The sequence below is a fragment of the Myotis nattereri genome (genome assembly GCF_964212035.1).
Source record: "Myotis nattereri genome assembly, chromosome: 16".
NCBI classification, from domain to species: Eukaryota; Metazoa; Chordata; class Mammalia; order Chiroptera; family Vespertilionidae; genus Myotis; species Myotis nattereri.
In genome coordinates, this window is record NC_138091.1 from 38828850 (window position 1) to 38841130 (window position 12281).

Here is a 12281-nt window from a genome sequence, read left to right on the forward strand (position 1 = left end):
CCCCTCTCCTGCTGATTTGCTGAGGGTTCCAGGTTCTCCTCATAAGGCCCAGGTGTTTCTTAACCCCAGGAAGTTTTGGGTCAAAATGACGATCCAAGGTAAACACTGGCAGCATTCTCCATGTCCAGTCTGGGCCAGACAGACATGACCCAACAATGAGGTAGTAATGGTACTGTACTTACTAGCACCAGGCTCTGTTGGAAGTATTTGATATATAAGGTACATGAGTATTTCTAGTGTAGTTGAGTACTCAGTCGGGGGTTATGAGGGCTAAGGCACAGGCTTTATTTCTCAGTATGCCCTGTGGCCACTGAGCAGAGAAAATAAGTGCGTGTGCATCTGTCAAATGATAGATGTCCTTGCTTCAAATAAACCCAAAGAAGGAAAAGAGGAATTTCCCGAAAGATAAACTGGAGAAATAATTATTTACTTCGGAAATTCAAAGTGATAATAGGATGGCGTAAGTTAGTTCCTACTGTGGAAGTGCTTTTAAATCCCTACCCAGAACTCCAGGAAGGGCCTGAATTCTCAAGTGTAAAAAAATATGACAAGTGAACAAGCATTCATGACCACACTTTTGGTCCTATAAAAGACATGAACAGCCCTAACCGGTTTGGCTCAGTGGATAGAGCGTCGGCCTGGGGACTCAGGGGTCCCGGGTTCGATTCTGGCCAAGGGCATGTGCCTTGGTTGCGGGCACATCCCCAATGGGGAGTGTGCAGGAGGCAGCTGGTCGATGTTTCTCTCTTCATCAATGTTTCTAGCTCTCTATCCCTCTGCCTTCCTCTCTGTAAAAAAAAAAAAAAAAAAAAAAAAAAGATATGAACAAAACCCAAGTCCAACAGGAGAAGATTGGTTAAGCACACTGTGGTGGACTCTAAGGCTATTAAAAAAGCGAAGTGTAAAACAGGATGATCCTATTTTTGTAAAAAGAGAAAAACACACACCCATCAATGGTTAATATATTACGCAGAAAAAAATAGAGAAATAGACATCAAAATATTATAGAGAACAGTGGGAATTAGGGGGCCCTTTTATTTTCTATGCTATAGATTTTTATAATGTTTGGATTTTACAATAAAAATCTATTTCCAGTAATCAGAAAAATTCAAATCCAATAAAAAAGTGAATAAACACATCAATTATATCCCCAATTCTATTATGTGTAATGGAAATCACAAGATGTTCTAAAAATTCTCTTAATTTTAGTCCACTTTAGCTTAAAGAAGAGCATATTATAAGAGCACTGATAAGTAGATGGAGGAGGTAAAAATCCAGAAAGTTTGGCAATCACTACTTCAAGTGTTGTTCATGGAGTTTTAACACAGGGCAGGATCTGAGAGGTGACACAGTTCAATAGTTCAAGCTACATTTAAGTGACATCAGAGTTTATTCTTCAAATAGAATGTTATGAAGCGACATGGTGGCCAGTGGGGCATGTCCAAGGAACCTCCTGGACCAAGAAAAGGAAAGTTTAAAAACCAGTGATTGAGCCCTATAACTCAATGCCTCATTCTGGATCACCAGCTGTTATCCTTCCACATCTGAGGGCAAACTTTATATGGAGGCTTGGAATGAAGAAAGTTAAATGGAAGAGTTGAGAAGCTGGCCTGGGGTAGATGAAGTATTCATATGCTTTTAAAAGATCATTTCCTTTTAGCTTTCATCTGGAACTCAATGCATTCCTCCCTGGCCATCTTGTTCCGACTCCACGCAACACATGTTCCCTGCTATCAATTAAGCTCTATACAGACCTGACCTTTTCTCTAATGGAATTCCCCTGAAGACATCGATTCTCTGGTACTGTATTCTTTGTTGTCATATTAAATGTAATCTAAGGCCATCCAGGGAATTTCAGTTTGAGATGGGATCATTAATAAAACTGGATCTTCAAATGTTCCATATCTCACTAACAAGAGACTTATACCCAGAATGCTCCATGGGACTAGGGAAGTCAGGCCTGGAGTGTAGGGTTTATTATTATCTAGGAATAATAATAAATCCGGGCTGTGCTGTTTGTAAAACAGAGGATGGTCGGTGGTGAGTATATATAGAGGCAGTTGGTAGACACCTAGGTCTTAAAGTACCTTTAAATTTATTCTTCATCAGGAAATTTTTATCCTTCCATTTTATTTTCTTTTTTTAAAATATAGTTTTATTGATTTCAGAGAGGAAGGGAGAGAGAAAAACATCAATGATAAGAAAGAATCATCAATCGGCTGTCTTATGTACACCCTACACTGGGGATTGAGTCTGCAACCTGGGCATGTGCCATGACCGGGAATCGAACCATGACCTCCTGAGCCATGCTGGACGGGCTATCCTTCCAGTTTGATAGAAAATTGGCCCTATAGTTATAAGGTAACATATATAAAACTTCTCTTTTGTGCAGGGAATATCTTTAATACACATAATGATTTCAATAAGGTGTCTGTCTGTCTGTCTCCCATCTACTCAGAATCTCGGTCATCATACAGGAAAAAATGCAAAGGAAATAACAGGAGATATTTGGGTTTCCTTTGCTGTTCTGGGTTCCGGGGGCCATATATGACTTTACCCACAGATAACGTGGGTAGTAAATAGTGACAGGGTAGTTGGGAAAAAATGGCAAAGAACATAGTTCCAGAGAAGTGAGAAAAGGAACCCAAGTGGAGATGTTTTAAAAAGTAGAAGAATTTTAAAGCAAAGAACAGGAATTGCATGTAAATACTAGAGATGAGGATAAGCCAGAGAAAATTTTTCCCAAATATAGGCAGCACAGGAAGAAAAATGTCTCCAAGAGCAGTGGACCAGGAAGAGAAGTGGGTGAGTTGAGAGGAAGGCAGAGCATGGAAATAGAGCAGGAAAACAGCTACGTGTAGTCCAGTCCACAGTGAGGAAATGAACGCCAGCCTCTCGGCTGCTTCTCATCAGCCTGCACCCTGCACAGAAGCTTCTGTTCATTCAGTAGTTCATTCATTGATGGAGCCTCTTCCCATCCTCTGGCCCGATGAGTAACAGCACCCACTGGAGAAGCAAGGCCAGGAGGGAGAGGGAGCAAATACATGAATGAAAGTATGTTTTCTCAATGGGGACACAGTTTTCTACCTCCACTTCCATGAAAATCAGGCAGAGAAACTAAGTTCAGGCTCATACAATGTAGGGCTGGACCTGTCCAGGCAGCAATAAGCAGAGGATGCTCATGAATACTGATAGCTACACACAATAAAGGCAGGACACGAATTTAAAGAGACAGGCAGGCCACATCAAATGAAAGAGAAATGCATGTAAATAATAGAGATGGGAACAAATTGATGTGACTTCCCAAATATACATTGGCATATGGCCAGTTTGGAAACCCCCAGATTCAGTTAAAAACTATAAGAATCTCCCTTTTAACCAGCTGGGCAAATTCCTCACTTAAATATATACTATCATGTAGTTCAGAGAATCATAGTGATTAGAAAGGTCAAAAGATATAGGGCAATTTTGCAATGACTTTATTTAATCACTAAAATTTAATATATTAGCACAACTATAGTTATGTGCATTTTATTTTATTTTTATAGCAATCTGCCCCACGAAATTTTTCCAGTTGTATTATTCTGACCTCACTAACTTGAACACAACTCCATAGACATTAACAAACTGTAGAAAGAGAAAGCCAATTTTTAGGTGGAAAACAGAAAACAAGGAAAGGAGAATTTTCTGGTAAAATCTTCTATGGAAAATTCCTTTAAACAAATATTTTTTCTCTGATGATTGCCCTTTGTAAAGTCATTCCGAGTGATATTTAAAAATATAAACAATTTAAAAATGCTATGTTAGGATAGAGAAGCCTATTCTCTGTTCTCTCCCTATCCCCCCCCCCCCTCCGCCCGCCCCCAGGCTGAATTAATTTTCTTTGAAGTACAAAGAGCCTGGGAACAGCTAGGGCAAATGGACATGGGATAAATCAGACAGACAACACTGACTGATGTTCCAAGGCTCCTGCTTCACCAGGTGCTCATCTACTGGGGTGCTGAGGTATGAAAATAAATTCCAGTCCTGCACAGGACCAAGGCACATCTGTGAATAAGCTGGGTTGCAAGTGGTTCACCCATACAAGCAGTTCATTTTCTGAAATAAGTCAGAATGCATAAGCTCAATGTCATCCTAATATGCTGCTGTCTTTGCTTTGTGATCTAACAGAATCAGACGGCTTAAAAAGGAACTTATAGGTTCTAATTCTTTTAAAAAATTTTCATTTGTTGGGAGTTCTTCAAAAACTGGCATTTGAGTAACAATAATCCTCAGGTGACATATTAGCCCACTTAAGTGTAAGAGAAAAGTGACATTAACCAAAATATAACTGATCCACTGGCCTGGTTACTGAGCAAATCATGGCTCTGACCCTGAGAGAAGCTTCTGGAGTTCCCCTAAGTTTTAGAAGACTAGCTTTGAGAAATCCAAGGTCACAGGGACAAATAAGTGTGGCAAATATTTCATGATACAGCTCCCTTTTGGAGATTCACAATATATGTTAGACTATTAAAGGCTCTGAGAAGTCCTGCAATACCAAAAATCTGTTCAACTTTATAACCCAGTGTGTTTTCCTTACTTAATAGGCTATACACCGTCTTTATGATTGTTATAAATGGTACTAGATTGTTTCCATCTAAATTATTTTGAGCTCTGAAGATTTTTGAACTTGATCATTCTGGCTCCATTTAGGACACCAGCTTCATGACATGATGCATGGCACCACTGACTTCAACCATCTTCTCTAGGAAGGTCCTCTTCTGGCCTAATTGCTATCTTGCTCATCAATGTCTCCAACTGGAGGACTTTCTTTGGCCTGGTCCCTAATAGGTCCCAGCTCATATGTTCCCATTTCTAAGAAGGAATACTTTTCCTTTACCCCACACAAAATTATGTACTGCCCTGGATATTCAGTTAATTGCGATGTAACTGAATTTCCTACTCGCCCTGGCCAGTGTGGCTCAGTTGGTTAGTGTTGCTCATGCACTGAAGGGTCACAGTTTCAATTCCTGGTCATGGCACATACCAATTGATGTGTCTCTCTCACACTGATGTTTCTCTCTCTCCCTTCTCCCTCTAGAATTGATGAGAAAAAAGTTACTTTCTATTCTTCTAACCCCCATCACAACCTCTGGTTTCATGATCCCAAAGAAGAAACACTTAGGGACCTTCATTCTCTTAGCTGACAGAGTCATGAGATGGACCAATTGACCTCTAATTTCCTCCCAGACAAGACTAAGCTTAGAGTTCTGGTGTAATAATGTATCTTCCCTGGACTTGTGCCTATTTCCTAGTTTGGTACTAACCCTTAGCGGGATCTCAGCGGAAGGAAAAGAGGGCTGGAGAGTAATGGTCATCAGCACCCATCAGCTCTTTCAATTATCAGGGAAGCTGGTGAGGCCAAGATCGCAAGTGGAATTCCTGTCCATGACAGCCAGCTGCTTTCAGAAAAATACCTCAGTCGATTGCCACTCCTGGGAAAACAACCCGAGTTCATCTAGACCCGTGGTTGGCAAACTGCTGCTCGCAAGCCACAGGCGGCTCTTTGGCCCCTTGAGTGTGGCTCTTCCTAAGCCTTAGGAGTACCCTAGTTAAGTTAATAACAATGTACCTACCTATATAGTTTAAGTTTAAAAAAATTGGCTCTCAAAAGAAATTGCAATCGTTGTACTGTTGATATTTGGCTCTGTTGACTAATGAGTTTGCCGACCACTGATCTAGGGTGACTGATGGCCCATCCCTAGCTGTGAGCAGCCCTGATTCTTCCAGGCTCAATAAAACCAACCCTGAATGGCCCCATCTCTCATCATGGCTCAGTACTATTTGAGGTTCTCATTCAAGAGTCATTTCCTTAGAAGGGGTCGGTCAATGGGGAAAAAAATGGGTCACCTGTAATACTTTCAACAATAAAGATTAATTTTTAAAAAACAGCCATCTCCTTCTTCCTGGTCTATTACAATTCACTTTTTCTACCTCTTTTAACTAAATAATTTAAATGCTAGGTAGCACTGGACAACCCACACCTACCTTTGCTCCCTGGGTAACGGCCAGCTATTCTAACAGAAAGGACTTCCCATACGTCATCACCTCTCCTGCAAATTCTTATTAAAAGAAGTTTTGGTGGGCCCTGGTCAAGTAACTCCGGTAGTTAGAATGTCATTCCGATATGCCAAGATTGCAGGTTCAATCCCTCTCAGGGAACATGCAAGAATCAACTCATGGATGTATAGATAAGTGGAACAAAGCGATGTTTTTCTCTCCCCTTCTCTCTAAAAATCAATCAATAAAAATTTTAAAAAAGAAAATGAAGTGGTGAGAGAAAGGCAACTAAATTGCTTTAAAAAAAAAAGGATGTTTTAGTGGAATAGGATGGTCATAACAGAATATATATAATATTCTAGGTCACTCCTATCGACTTACTATAGCTTAGGTTGTCAAATTCTTACAAATGAGAAGAAAATCCGTTTCTTCCCCCTCCATTGTTACCGAGGCTGAATCGATGCTGCTGAGCTATGTCCATGCTCCAGCGCTGCCTTTTTTTAGCCCGAGAAAAACAAAGTCAGCTGCTCTGGAAGGCAGCCAGGCTCCTCGGGCACCTTCCTTTGTGACTTTTCAAACTTCAGAAGGACCAGCAGGTTCTGAAGGTCTCTTAGATGGCCTGTCCTCTGGAGAATTGCGTTGTGTAGTTCTTTGTTTATTGTATAATTAAGATTTTTTCCTACAACCAAGCTAAAGATATATTTTTCCATTTCCTGGGCAAATCACATTTCCACATAATCCTAAACACATGCACTCACTCACCGTGATGAAGCTTGAATGTCTTTATAACTGTGATCACGTGGAAACCCTAGATGATGACCCTAAATAGAAAGTTCTCGTGGCTGGATTTTGTCACAAATGAGGGCAGCATGAGGTCTCAGTAATAGGCTGGAGAGTCACATATAAGACCGAGGGGAGCCTAGGAATAGACAAACATTGCTCTGGGCTAATCCTATGAAAAGAAACACCACTCTGGCTTCCCTGAGGGAGGGGTAGGGCTTGGTGACCCAAATTGGAAGTCTGACATAGGGGAAGTTGTGCTTTGGGGGACAGACAGGAAATATAAAGCATGGAAAGACATCAAGAAGAGCTATTTAGGATTAAAGGATCAGGGGATAAAGAGTCCAATGAAAAAGCATTTAAAACAGGAAAAAAGATGAAAACAATAGAAAACATCTGCTGTAAATCCTGGGGGCAGACCCTGTGGACACAGCTGAGCCGGAGTCACTGGGAAGGAGTGCACCTGCAGCCAGAGAGAGAAGCCCAGACTCCCCCAGCCACTGGAGTGAGAAAGAAAAGCTGTCCTATATTTGGGATGGAAAACAAAAGTGGATTAGTTGCTTCCCTGTGGAGAATGAAATGTGGACCTTGAACTGACATTCAGAGCTGCCCTGCCCTGGCCTCCATGTGTCCAGGTGGCCAGGATCCAGTGACATCACTTAGCTACTGGGCCTGGAATGAGCATGGTATGTAAGAACTGTGGGCCCACTCTCAAATTCAGGTTGAAGCCTAACCCCCAATGTGATGATATTTGGAGATAGGGTCTATGGGAGGTGATGAGGTCATGAGAGTGGGGCCCTCATGATGGGATTAGTGCCCTTATAACAATAGAACAGGAAGCTTGAATTTTTCTCTCTGCTGTGTAAGGACACAGCAAGAAGGTGGCTTTAGGCTAGAGGTTCTCAACCTGTGGGTCGCGACCCCTTTGGGGGTTGAACGACCCTTTCACAGGGGTCGCCTAAGACCATTGGAAAACACATATATAATTAGATATTGTTTTTGTGATTAATCACTATGCTTTAATTATGTTCAATTTGTAACAATGAAATTGGGGGTCACCACAACATGAGGAATTGTATTAAAGGGTCGCGGCATTAGGAAGGTTGAGAACCACTGCTTTAGGCAAATCAGGAAGAGGGCCCTCACCAGAAACCAAAGCAGCCAATACCTTGATTTTGAACTTCCAGCCTCCAGATGTGAGAAATACATGTCTGTTGTTTAAGCCACCCAGTTTGTGGAATTTATTATGCATCTCAAGCAGACTAAGACCCAACGCGGCCACCGCCGCACCCCCCCCCACCCCCCCCACCCGCCCCCACCCCCCCGGCCCGCCCCGCATCAAGTGCCCATACCTGGGTTGCAGGTTTAATCCCCAGCTCTGGTCAGGGAGTGTGTGTATGAGACAACTAATCTCTCAATCTCAATCTCTCTCTCTCTCTCTCCTTCCCCCCCTCTCTTTCACTCTCTCTAAAAAAATCAATGGAAAAAATACCTTCGGGGGAGAATTAACAAAAACCCCCACAAAAGACCAAAAACTCAACTCCATCACAGTTCAGTTAACCATTTTCTTTTCTTTTTTCTTTTTTTTTTTTAACTACCATTTTCTTGTTATGACAGTCTGACCTGTTGGCCGCTGGGGAAATGATACCATGAAAATACCACAACACAATGTGTTATAGGGTCCTTTTTTAAAAATGGAAATAATGACTCCAGAGGCTCTTAGAACAAGAAGAAATTAAATGGTTTTTATCAAGTCACTGAGACGGTCCAACCCAGAGCTCTGAGTAAAATAGTTTGAATGTACGTCTTTCTAGTTTCAAGGTTCTCCTGTAAGGGATAAGGCCACCCCCTTTAGGTATAAACCCTACCTTCCATTGATAACAAGCATCATCTCTTTAATACCATGTTTCTAGAAGCTGTTCTGTTATAGTGAACTATCACAAGTAGAACAGCCAAGCTATTTAAAAATGCAAGCAAAGTTAATTATGCAAAGTAACTCTCAAGGCATTTTAAATTAACATTCATATTCTGGAACAAATGAAAACAGTCAGGTTATTGCATTATATATAACTATGTAATACCCAACATTTAAATATTTCTGATTCTGAATTATTCCTCTATATTTTTATTAAATTGGTAAGATGAGAAATACAAGGGCAGTCCCAATTAATCTACTGATCATATGCTGAATATTTCAAAATGATTAAATAGAACTTACTGTGTATTCTGGTCCCAGATGTTCATTTGGAAAAAAGGGGAAAAAAGAGAAAGAGAAAAAAAAATGATGATTTAGACCACACTTATATGCAATAGAAAACCACAGAACTAACATATACTAGTGCATTATAATTATTAAAAATGTGGTAAAGAAACCTTCCAAAATTAAACTTTTATAAATATTAAATGCTTCATGTTTGCTCTTGAAATTCTTTCATATGGTAATTTGGTGGTTGGTCTGATAAGGACTGTTAGACAATTCAATTAGCCTGCGGGTTTGTGGCTAATTAAAAACCAAAGAGTTGGGATTATAAAAGCAAAATTAAAGACTAATAATTCCAGTAGAGCAATTCATTAACCACACAGGCAATCTTTTAAGTGGAAAAGCAGCTCTCAGAACCAATAAGAAGAGCTTGTTATGATGATATTGAAGTGGGACCTTGAATTTTCATGTGTTTGAGGGCAGGAACAAAACCTTCTAAATTTTCTGGCCACAGTTTCTAGTTCAGTATCAGCATAGCTATGTCCTATACTGTAGTTTAGGACAGAGAGACCTGACAGACTCTTTTACATAAATTATAGCCAAGGTGTTCTTTGGGGGGTGGGATAGGGGGTGCTGTAAAACAAATAAGTCAAAATAAGCCACACCCCAAAATTACTTGAGAAATCACTTTAAGAAGGCAAGTGAAATGGCTTAGCTTAACACCCCCATCCCTTCTAGGAAAAGCGAAGACTTGAAAGGACGGTACAGCACGCGTCTCCCACGTCTCTGCTGGGATAGCAAACTCGAAATCAGTGAAATCTGACCATGTGATGTCTTGGTGCTACATGTAACACACCGGCTGCACAAAGGACTTACCTGTAACTGTGTAGGGATAATAGTTCCAAGCCTTCTCTGTAACATAAAATATTTTGGGAACAACAGCTCTGGCCCAGCTAGGCAGTTTGCTAAGAGGAAAGAGAGAAAGAAAAAGAAAAGACCATGAGAGTCTGGCAGTGCCTGGCTGTGCTGCCCTGTCTTTCTGGGTGAACTGACTGCTAGAGGGCGGAGGAGGCCTGAGGCAGCCCTTCTCTCCGCAGCCACCCTTCCATCCCTCTGGTCCTTCCCGCAGCTTGTGGTTTTCTGTGCATATTCACCTGCTCCTCAAATGTGTGAAGGCAGAAGGTTACAGCCCGGTGTGGGGTACCTCATAGGACTGGAAGCCTGTCCTCCTAGGTCTGATTTACAAGGACATGGGAATTCAGTGGCTGGGAGGTGCTATGTTTAAAGTGCTTGGCCAGCCTGGTCTTTGTCTACTAGGAGTGATAGGGCGGGAGAAGTAGTATGAAGGTATGTTTAAATGACAATATGGGGGGTGGGGGGAGGCAGCAAATGTTAAAGCCAGATGTCAGCTTAACAATACAAATGAGCCATGTTTTTTGAAAGTGGACTAAAGCAACAGAGAGTAGCAACTTCAGAGATGCGAAGAGAAACATAATATAACACCTTCATGACTATAGGGTTGACTGTGTCTCCCCTCAAGGACGTATCCACCTCCTAACCTGTGAATTTAACCTGATTTGAAAATAGAGTTTTTGCAAGACAAAGTCTCCCTAGGTTTGAGAAGGCCACGTGAAGACGGAGGTGGAGACTGTTTGGAGGGACGCAGCTACAAGCCAAGGACTGCCGCACATCCCCCAAGTCAGAAGAGAGGGAGGAAACAGATTCTCCCTCAGAGCCTTGCTGATGGAGGAGGAATCAGCCCTGCTGATGCCTGGGTTTTAGACTTCTGGCTTCCAGAAAAGTGAGAGGATACATTTGTATAGTTTCCAGCCACCCAGTTTTGGCAATTTGCTGCTGCAGCCTTACCAAACAAATATGACAGAGCTGTGCCTCTGGAGCTAAACAGAGAAAACCCAAGCGCACAGGTCCCAACACCTTTTGTAAACCAAGGGCTAATTAAGTTTTGTTTCCCTTCAGAGGCAAATTCCACAGCAAAGGACAGGCCTAGAGAATTCCTTAAATATTGTATTTAAATATACAGTATTCTATATTCCTTAAATATGCCGGCACGATTTTATTTCCCCTCACCAGTACACCCTGGGGTTTCCTGTCTCTCCTACTCTGGTGCCTACAGCTGGGGTCTGGGACGCCCATGTCTAGCAGTACATCAGACCAGCGAGATGATGCAGGCGCGCAGCTCCTCAGGGCTGCATGTTGGCAATAGAGAACACCACGAGGCAGTTTTAAATTCCAAGCTGATAGAGCTGGGAAAGGGGGCGGGGAGGGAATCAGGCTTCCAGAATCCCAAATCCCTAATCCCTCCGGACGTGGGATTCGATGACAAGCAGGGCCAGTAAAATACTGTGCACCTTGAATGTCTTCTCAGATTGTTCCTCCTGTTTCTGACAGTATCCAGGACTTGCTCTTTAAAAGACAAATGTGTATTTTCAATGGTTGGCTGGTTGGATCTAACCCAAAGCTCTGGGCCATTTCTCAGGGTTAAAACAAAGGGGAGATGAACGCTCCCCTGAGCCAGGTGACGGTGACGAAGCCCACTGCCTCAGGTGGGCCGTGGAGAGAGAGCCGGAGCAGCTTCAGAATTCACATAACCATCCTTCTTGCTGCTCTAATGCAGAACGCCTCACTCCTAGGAAATCATCTCTGCGGTAACTGCTCATTTACCTTACACTCACACCGCTCAAAAGGAAGGCTGCTTCCCGACAGGCGTTTTTATAGCTTCTGCCTGTGATTTATTCTTTCAGTCCTTGAAGTGGGAGCACACTGGGGCTGATGTCCTGTGTGGGTCATAAGCAAAACTTCCCCTGTGCTCCCTCCTCTTTGCCCCCAATTCCAGAGTGATATGGCAATTAGTATAGGGAGGGTGGATTCTACTCACAGGCAAGAGGATTGCAGGCTGTCCCCAAAGTAGGCGAGGCATTGTTTAGCTTAGACAAAGCACCTATGACTCCCTACCAGCACTGGGGCCCCCCTATTCACTGTCTTCCTTGGGAGCGGTGGTCCATCTACACTGCACCCCTCCCCAGATCCGTTAGGCTCCTCAGGCATGCCCCTCTGAGACCCAAGTCCCCTTCCTCCACAATTCATTCCCTGTATCATTTAATAAGCCTCCTAGCATAAGCACATTCCTAAGCAGCAATCATTTTCTGGAAGGAACATGAAAGACACTGGCGATTTTCCATTCACATGGAGACTGTTCCCATTTGTGTAAATGGTCAGGACTCTAGAGTCTAGGATCCTTATT

At 42.4% G+C, this 12281-nt stretch overlaps 1 protein-coding gene across 2 annotated transcripts in view; it reads right to left on the reverse strand.

The window, feature by feature from the left end:
- Positions 1-12281, reverse strand: part of PITPNC1 (phosphatidylinositol transfer protein cytoplasmic 1) — a 214184-nt gene that overhangs the window by 82619 nt on the left and 119284 nt on the right. For both annotated transcript variants that reach the window (XM_081109086.1, XM_081109087.1), the window contains exon 3: positions 9885-9984. In XM_081109086.1, coding sequence (XP_080965212.1) covers positions 9885-9984 — 100 coding nt within the window. The remainder of the gene's footprint in view (positions 1-9884; positions 9985-12281) is intronic.